The 10,178-nt window shown below is 30.8% G+C and overlaps 1 protein-coding gene across 1 annotated transcript; it reads right to left on the bottom strand.

The window, feature by feature from the left end:
- Nucleotides 1–629: 629 nt before the first annotated feature.
- On the bottom strand, nucleotides 630–3,490 carry LOC139483116 (uncharacterized). Its single transcript, XM_071267149.1, has 3 exons — nucleotides 3,318–3,490; nucleotides 1,821–1,987; nucleotides 630–749 (listed from the first exon to the last, which is right to left on the bottom strand). Exons 1-3 carry the CDS (start codon nucleotides 3,415–3,417, stop codon nucleotides 630–632), a joined length of 387 nt encoding a protein of 128 aa, XP_071123250.1. The 5' UTR covers nucleotides 3,418–3,490.
- Nucleotides 3,491–10,178: the final 6,688 nt, after the last annotated feature.

The raw sequence follows: 10,178 nt of genomic DNA, 5'->3' as shown, positions 1-10,178 counted from the left end.
TTCTGATTATGAATGCAAAGACATATGATATGTTTTCTGTGATAACATTCACCATGTACAGGTTTCACTTTGTAAATACAGATTTTTTGAAAACCACGAGATATTTTAGTTTCCTAGTTTTTTTTTGTTTTTTTTTTCTACTTGTTCTCAGATAGGATATCAATGTTTCATCTCGTAAAGATATAACTTGGGAACGTTACCATTATAAAACGACATGCTTAGCAGTAATGAGGAAGACAAAAAGTGAAATTAGAGGTAGTAAAGTTTAAGTAAGTAGAAGTTTAAACTCTACGGAGGTCGGGGAATATACATGTTGAAAATATGCCGCACAGGCCTTTATTTTGACCTTTGCAAAATAGTAGTACTGATGAACTTTCCAACCAGGATATATTTTTTTACGAAACGTAAAAGTAAAAGTAGTACAGTTTAAGCCGTAAAACGAGTTTCCTCGGGAAATTGCATGGTCTATATTTACAGACGAGCAACCTAAAATCGAAACAACAAGTGTTAAAGCCTTGTCATGTGAAGGTGTTTCTTTGTTTTAGATGATATTTTGGTATATGGTGGACAGTTGTTTCATTAGTAATCGTTATTACCTTATATATATGTGTGTTTGTTATGACATATATTCAAGTTTGTTTCAACTGGACTTCTTTTTTATCTGTAGAGCAGGTAATGGATTGCTGTTCGTAAAATGGTAAAACTGCGTCCATTTCACATTTTGACATCTTGTCGAGAAAAACTTGACCCTATAACAATCAAAATATTCGTTATATATGAAAATCAATTATTGACTTGAGGATTTTGAATAAAAGATTTTTTATAGCCAGTCTTTTTAAATTTATACATACTAGTACTTTATTTTCGAAAGCCTATGTTTTGTATAAACCGCTTAATTCTATCATCTTCTTATTCAATTTAACAATCTTTATGCTTTTCAATTTTCAATTCAACTGTAAGTTTGTATATTTTGCAACTCCCTTTTTAAAAAAAAAAGGGTTACTCGTTACCGCTCTAATTTGCTAAAATTTATATCGGCATTTTTTGTAACTTTTTAAATTTTTTTTTATCTTTAGCAGCCAAAAAAACAAACAAATGAGTTTGTTTAAGTTGAATACTACTCTGTCCATACAGTTTATAAACGGCTTGTTAGTTTCAGATCAAGCAAGTATATAATTTTGTACATGAATGTATAACCCAAAAGATGACATTAGAAAACGATATCAGAGCCTGTATCATGCAATTGGACCGATGATATTTTTTTAAACTCTTTACAAATCAGCAATGTAAAAAAGAATCACATGCAAAGAAATCTGAAAATAGAGTTTACTTCTTTCATTCTGCAATAACTCAAATAACAGGTATATTCAGCTAGTTAATTCTTTATTGGTATACAACGCGTACAGTAATATCAATGGTCAAAATTGCTGTTTACGTTACCATTTGTTTACATGTTCTTTTGGCGGTCTGTTTTTTAGCAAAGCAGATCACTATTCTATATTATATGACTAACTGTTTGGAATTAAAGTAGCTCAACGTTTGAGCAGCAACATCATATTGCAGTAATTATATACTTGCATTGTCGAAAAATTAAAAATGTTTGTGCCCAAAACGTAATAGGAAAAATAGTTGGTTGATTTTTTTCTTTCCAACTCTAAAATCTCGATGTTGTTTGTATGATAAGAAGGAACAAAAAACATAGAGGGAAACATTTTCCTCTTGACACAAATATGCAATAATCAACTAAAAAACTTGACAGTCATCTTTGACGTCAGCAGGTACAAATGATTGGTATAATCAAATCAATAAAAAAAACTTACCGCAGCATTAAATAAACTTCTGAACTGAGGCTGTTGAAATTTTCTGCAATATTTACCACCATATCCTAATGCATAACCTGAACTTCCACATGGAAATCTTTGTTCAAAACAGTCATAAAAATCACATGTACCATTATGTGCCCAGTCAGTACACTCAGATCGCACATCTATTGAACAAAAAGTAAAACAAATTAGGAATTTAGAGAAATTTAAATCATTATCATAATTCAAACAAAGTGCTATGTATCAAGACAGCAACAGGATATGATGAAATAATACTTTTACTTCTTAAATCAACGGAACCTGCTATCCAAAATTCTTCAATACAGAAAATAATGCAAATGCATGTTTTCCCAAAAAAGCTGGATTAGCTCAGGAATATACGTTGTTTTAAGAGATTGAACCGCTATTAAGTGAATAACCCAGCATATTCGAAATGTTATGGTAAAGCAAAACTCTACCTTTCAATGGAATTTTTTTAATAAAACATAGTCAACTCCGTTCGGTTATAAGTGCAATCGGTAAAACAGAATTGACTAAGTTAATGTTTACCATAGACCGCTACATACAGATCAGTTTTAACAAAAAAAAAAAAAAAGTACCGTGTTATCGTTACAACAGAATCGTCAATGTTTTAAACCTACAGTATCGTTACAACAGTATAAACTTCGTTCAATGTAATGAGCTTTGACTTTGATGAACATTTGTTAATAACAACAAGATGTATTCTCTACAGTTACTATGTAATCACTTTATTAGGGTGAACTTAGTCCATTGTTACCATGTGACCGCTAAAACAAGATAAGATTAATCTATAGAAACAATGTGATCAGTAAATCTAGATGTATTATTGTAGATCTTATTGTAACAATGTTAACAGTACAACAGTGTGAAATTAAGTAATAGTCTGATTAAGGGTGTTCTTGTCTTTTATTTTGAATGTGATTATTTCAGCTAGATGAGATAAATATTCAAAATACCAAAAGTATCTTTGGACACACCAATGACATGAAATGGAGGGTAAAGCATGTGCAACTTTATAAGATTCAATAACTCGGGCAGTTTTTAACTCTGTCTTAAAAGAACCTACCAATCTTTGTCTAAATTAAAGCAGTTAGGTACGAAAACCATTTGTTAACATGGACATGTTACATGCATTTTTGCAAAGTACTATGTCGTCTGTCAATGACAAGAAGTAATGTGTTTTCATCCTTGCATTCTCTAAAATAACTTCCCTTTGATGTAAGTCATTACTTTGTAAATGGTTTAAAAGTGATGATTTTACATTTGATTGATACTGTCAAACAAACCTTGCATGTTGTATCGTAGAGGCGTCATTTTCGTAGTATTCTGGCGTTTTGTTTAACAATTATATCGCATCTTCCATCATTTAATTCATTACATATAATTTCTAGAGATTGTCAATTAAGAAACGATCATAACGTGTTTTAACATTATTTTATGCTTGCTTTTATAAACCTAAAAATCTCATTTTACCTGTTTTTGCAGTAATTGTCTTTGATCCACCATGTGTATTCAGATTAAAAAGAAAGCCATTACAAACTCCTACTAAACAGAGATAAACAACCGTTTTCATTGCTCAGAATTAATTTTATAAATTTGACTATCTCTTGATTCGACCAAATGTGATGTTGTACTATCATGTCTTGTATTTATAAGAGATTGTTTTATAACGAGTACACTAATACTTGTTACATTGTGGAAGAACACGTGAGTTATAGAAAGATAAGAAGATAAACACTCTTGAAACTTATTGATTTCTTTCATAAGCCATATGTATATCCGTTCGTTACAATAATGCGATCTTAACCAAGTTTTTTCTAAAAGATGGTAGAATTTTTCATTGTTATTATTTAAGTCGTGATATTATATATATCCCAATCTTATTTAAGCAAATTTCATGTAATAAAAAAAAATCACTTTGACGTTGTTTATCATCTTAATTACGTATTATATTGTTCTTTTATTTGAATGTCTTTGTATAGAATAAGTTTTACTCTTTACTACTTTAGTCTCTTTTTGTTCTGTGTGTATACGGGAAAAGTAAAATAACAACCATACCAACAAAAATTCAAAACAGAAAGTCCTTTAATATCAAATGGCAAAATTAAAAGCTCATGCACATCAATCGAATGAAAAAAACTGCTTTTTATTATAAATTCATATGTTTATTAAAATATTAAGTTATCAAGAAATCAAGACATTAGTAAAGACGAGCCTAAAAATTAATTAAACAGATTCTCAATTAAACAAAATAAAAGACATTTACATTTGATCATATACATGATTTAACAATATACACTAGAATCAACGAAATTTCTAGATTAAGTCATCATAAAACTTCATATTATGTAAATTAAATTTGAAATATTAGGTATCATTTATTTATATTGAAAATTGATGATAGAATATAAATAGATAAGAACGTGGGTATTTGTTTTTCAAATAATAGAGAAAACAAAAGTGTCAGACATATGAAAGTTGGGATATAGTCTTCAGCAATAAACAACGGCATGAACGATAGGTGAAAAAGCGTTACATTGAAACAAAAGTTCATATGTATATTAGAATATTCAAATAAATTAATTTTACATATGAATGGAGAAATGTGTGAAATCTGTTAATAAGTTTCCTTTTCAACGACATTCAAAAACAGAAATACATTTGGAGGTCATTGTACAGTCACGAAGAATAGACATGAATGAAAGGACAAGATTAAATCGTCAGTAGTTGTTATATCAATTTAATATGAAGAAATTAGCCCAGTCGTCAGCACTATTTGTGCAGACATGAATTGTCATTCATATTGTTATATTTATATATTTACTATTTACAAATTTTTGAATTTTTTGAAATACTAAGGCTTTTCTACCTCAGGCATAGATTATCTTAGCTGTATTTGGCAAAACTTTTAGGAATTTTGGTCCTCAATGCTCTTCAGCTTCGTACTTTATTTGGCCTTTTAAACTTTTTTGGATTCGAGCGTCACTGATGAGTCTTTTGTAGACGAAACGCGCGTCTGGCGTATATACTAAATTTAGTCCTGTTATCTATGATGAGTTTATTTTCAATGAAGGCTTTCAATTATCGAACGAAAATAATACTGATTTGGAAATTAAACATTTCATGTTTCTAGTTAATTGACTTTATACATAAACTCCATATAACGCATTTACTAACAACAGAGTACAAAAGATATCTTTAAATCTGATCGGAGAGTTTTATGTAAGGAGAAGATAAATGATAAGCTGGCCAAAATATTGCTTCCAAATCTGTGTTGTGCGACACTACGGTAAAGTGGAATAACATTGGTTACGGGCATACACTTGATGTAGAATGTTAACTTTGATAAAATCAATGTAGTTTTTAATATTAAATGCTCTTAAAATTGATTTATTATATTTCCTATCAGGTAAATGTGTTTATTTTACATGTGTTATACGTTATTTTCATACTATATTTGCTTATTTTTATATACCCTTGATTGGATTCTTAGAATAAAAATAAAAGAAAAAAAGAAGCAGAAAATAAATTCTTAGACATAGGTAGATAACTAAAGTGATGGTTAGTCAAAAAACCTTGCAATTGTGCTGTTGACTATCATCGAATATACTATGATGTAAAGATTGAAACGGCAAATGCCAGATAAGATCCACCGTTCATGATCTGTAGTAAGTATCAAAACAATTTAATATGACACATTGTAGAATTTATTACCATCGACAGACGATTTTTCAACATTTTTTTGTGTTTTTACAAAAACTTTAGAATTCAGATGGAAACGAAACTTGTAACAGCAAATTTGATTAGCGAGACCAGATCTACAAATTATCAAACATGACCAAAATCTACAGTTGATTAATGCCATTGAAGAATCTGTTTACCAATTTCTTGTTTTAAATGGAAACTATAGTTGATCGCGAGATTGTTTATATGGCAAACAATGACCAACAGGACAAGATACGCTATAAGTAATATTGAGGTCATTATAATTTGACTCATTTTAGGAGATATTGTTCTTGAAAGACGATTTGTTAACCGTTTACTAGTATTTTTGCGTAATTATTAATACTACTTCAATGATAACTATCAGGAGCAAAATTTAATCAATAGGACAAAATATACAAATCAGTCAACATGGCCAAAATTCTTTTGTTCACCTCTTTCAGGAGTTATTGCCCTTGAAAAACAGTTTTATCAGAAGCATGACAAGATGCAGAGAAACTGTATGTAGCGAAATTGGCCAACAAGTCACGATCATCTATTAAGTTAACATCGCCGAATTATCAGTTGATTTTCGCATTGATATTATTGCCTTGAAATATAATTTTAGCAATTCTGTGTTTTGTTTTATCGTGTAAACTACAGTAGATGGAGATAACTTATAAAATGCTAAATTATCAGTAAAACTATGTGCTGCTACCTTTCAGTAGACATATACAATTAAGCGTTTATAATCGCGTTTTAGCTTAATGCAGTGTTCCAGCGAGGATTTCAAAAGGGCAGGGTGCCAATCCTGCAAAAATGTCATTTAACGCGTGATATGACAATATGAAAAGGGCATGTTTTAATAAAGATATTAATCAAACATGGTATTGCCTTTCAAAAAATATTGTTAGTTATTTTTAAACAATCTGATTTCACAAACGCACACATGTTCTAAATGTTCAACTTCAACTTTTGCTATATATTTCTTTATGTTTTAATACCGGTAGTTCATTGTCTAACCTTCAATGTATCATTTCTCACTTTTCGTTTTGTTTTTGTTTTGCTGCTTTTGTTTTGTGTCTAGATATATTAAAACAAACACACACCTGTATCAAAATATTCATTTTCAACCTTGTGTTACGTTCTTCGATTTGATATTTTAAATGTTTATGAATCTTTTCTTCCATTTTAAATTGGGTTTTGTTTCTGTCTCAAGGTTCACGAAGTCTTTAGGTTGTATGTAATTTTGAAGTTGTTAAGCGCGTCTTACTTTACGAATTATAAGACTGGTATGATCTCCTTTTTTCTTTTGTGGTTATGTTTATAAAACAACCCACAAACATGATCAAAATATTCAACTGAATCATTGTTTTTCTTCAATTTTGTAGTTCAAAGGTTATGTACCTATCTTTTCCAAATTTCGTTTTTTTTCGCAGCCAAATGATGATATTTACAAATTATCTAAAAGTTTTTTTTTTCCAGCTCATTCGAGAGATCGTCGTTGCTCATCGGAGACATTACCACCAAAATCCAAGTATTTTGTTAACTCTATTATCACTCAAACACAATCTTTGATAAGAAGAAACCGAGACTTGTGATAATTTTAACTTTATATCAACAATCATCAACTATATTTGTCATCTATCAAAAGTTATGAAAATTGAAATCTCTCTTCGAAAACCATATATTTCAGGTAACTTTAAAAGATAGCAACTTATGACTACGACGATAACCACATGTGGAGCAGGATCTTGATAACCCTTACGGAACAACTGAGATTACTTACAGTTTTTGGTGGAATTCGTGTTCTCTGCTCTTTTTTTTTTTTTTTAAGTTTTCTTAATTGACTTATGTGTACTATTGTTTGTCTCTTTGTCTTGTTTTCTGTCATGGTGCTATCAGTTTATATTTGATTTATAATGAGTTTGTATCTTTCGCCTATCTTCTACTTTAAGTCATTATGACTATAAATTGTTGTTTTAAGTGTAAGATTTGACAACTTTCAAAATTAAGCTTTCATGGTGATAGAAGGAAAATGTCTTTTTTAACAAATAAACTTATCCATTCCCTTTTTTCAGTCTTTTAATCTTTTATAAATAAAACATTTTAGTATATTTGTGATAGGAGAGAGAAGTCAAAGTCAGTATCAAGTTCTAGACGATGTACATGGAATTACTTTGTCGGACTCATTTAAAGAGAGGCTAAAGTTATCAAAGGAACATTTAAACCCGTAAGTAAAACATAAACTTGTATGACATAGTTTTCATAGGAGGGGGCTAGGATGAAAATTGATTAAAAAGGATGACAGGTATAAAAATGCAGGAATTTTATTTTACATCCTAGTGCCTCCCATAACAAATCAAATTGAAGCTCCCTTAATTAATTAAGGGTTTCATCTCATTTTATTCATATTTATATAATTGGCAAACATGAACATATTTGTATTTTAATTTTTTTTTAAAAGAGTGTGAATGTAGAGAAAAATATCACTAAAATCAATTGTCAATTGTAAAAAGTTGTGTAATCTCCAAATGCTTACTCAGAGGGGAGCTTTCAAAATTGTCAAATACAGTTACACTTGTTTCTGTCATATTCTGAAAGGGTCTTGTGCTGTTGAAAGGTTATAGAAAGTTAAAGAATTAGTTCATGGGTTCAATTAAACTCGGATGATCTTGAATATACAAACTGTATGTGATACATCAATTCTATTAAATTGCCACAAATAAGAAAATAGTAACGTCCATCGAATAAGATCCAAATGAAGTAAAACCATTTTTGGAATTCTTTTTAAAATGGTATCAGGCAGTTCTATTTCCAAATCAGGTCAAAGGAGATAATAGTCTACCAATTATATTGCAGAAAATGAATCGTTAAACATTAACTAAATATGATAAACGAAACCATTTGTGACGTAAAACATTTTAATCCTGGTATCCATGATGAGCTTATTATTCAAAATAAAACACAAACTACATCTAGAACCTCTATATTACTATTCGGTTACGGGTACTCTGACCAGCTGAGTAATAACTGCTTACGATTTGCTAAGAATGTATAAAGTAATATCTATGCTTCAAGGGAAGCAATCCAAGCACAGTCTAGATGTTTGTTTGTTTTGTTTCTGTATTGTACAGCTAGTTTGTCTGGCTATTTATGACCGATTTGTTAGATTTCCATTCCAGGTGCGATTGATATGTCGTATATATTACCCTGCAGATGTTCTACAATGCAATTACTCAATCTGTTCGATGATCTGGCGGAGATCTCAGTTCACATCGTACAAGAGACCGTCTCGAACAGTCAGTGCGGCGAGAAGTTTTGTTCAATGTTTTGGGCCTTACTCGTCAGAAGCAACTAAAATGGGTTAGAATGAGATTCAGTTTCCTCGGGGCTTATAAATAATTCGTGTTGGTCGTGCCTTTAGATTGCATGGATAAATATTGTTATACTTTAACTGAGGTTAGATTTCGATATAGGTAAAATAATATTTACATTACAAACTGTATGAAGCAGATAAAGGTACAATATTATCTCAATGTCAGAAAAATATCAACTTGTTGGTATGAGGCTAAGAAACTGGGGAAGGGCGAGGTTAACAGAGCTAGTCTACACTTTCCTGTCATATACCAAAAAGTTATTATTTTCCTGACATGGCCCTATATTGTTTGTATCCTGCATCTAGACGTGGCTACAAAAAACTATACAAATGAATAAGGCTTATATTTCATCTCTTAACGAACCAACCCTAATTGTGAAAAACAAGTGCACACGCTGAAATGTCTCGCATTCTTTACTAATTATTGATATTATGTTGATAGTCCTAAATATAAAGCTTTATTACAACTGTCACATAAACTTGACATTAACCAAGATAACTAATCAAAGATCAATGAACCATGAAAGGTCAAGGTCAGATGAACCATTTCCATACACCTAATATAGTTGACCTATTTCATACAGTATTAGATAAAAAGACAAAACCTCAAAAACTTAACTTTGATTACTGAACCATGAAAATGAGGTTAAGATCAGATGACATCTGCCCGCTAGACATGTACACCTTACAATCATTCCATACAACAAATATAGTAGACCTATTGCATATAGTATGAGAAAAAACAGACCAAAACACAAAAACTTAACTATAACCACTGAACCATGACAATGAGGTCAAGGTCAGATGACACCTGCCAGTTGAACATGTACACCTTACAGTCCTTCCATACACCGAATATACTATACCTATTGCTTATAGTATCTGAGATATGGACTTGACCAGCAAAACTTAAATGAAATGAGGTCGAGGTCAAGTGCAAACTATCTGACGGGCATGAAAACCTTGCAAGGTACGCACATACCAAATATAGTTGTCCTATTACTTATAATAAGAGAGAATTCAACATAACAAAAGATCTGAACTTTTTTTTTCAAGTGGTCACTGAACCATGAAAATGAGGTCAAGGCCATTGGACATGTGACTGACAGAAACTTCCTAACATAAGGCATCTATATACAAAGTATGAAGCATCCAGGATTTCCACCCTCTAAAATATAAAGCTTTTAAGAAGTTAGCTAACACCACCGCCGCCGTAGCCACATCACTATCCCTATGTCGAGCTTTCTGCAACA

The sequence above is a fragment of the Mytilus edulis genome, chromosome 7, assembly GCF_963676685.1.
Source record: "Mytilus edulis chromosome 7, xbMytEdul2.2, whole genome shotgun sequence".
Taxonomy (NCBI): domain Eukaryota; kingdom Metazoa; phylum Mollusca; class Bivalvia; order Mytilida; family Mytilidae; genus Mytilus; species Mytilus edulis.
The sequence above is the reverse complement of the archived record's forward strand: the minus strand, read 5'-3'. Positions and strand labels throughout refer to the sequence as shown.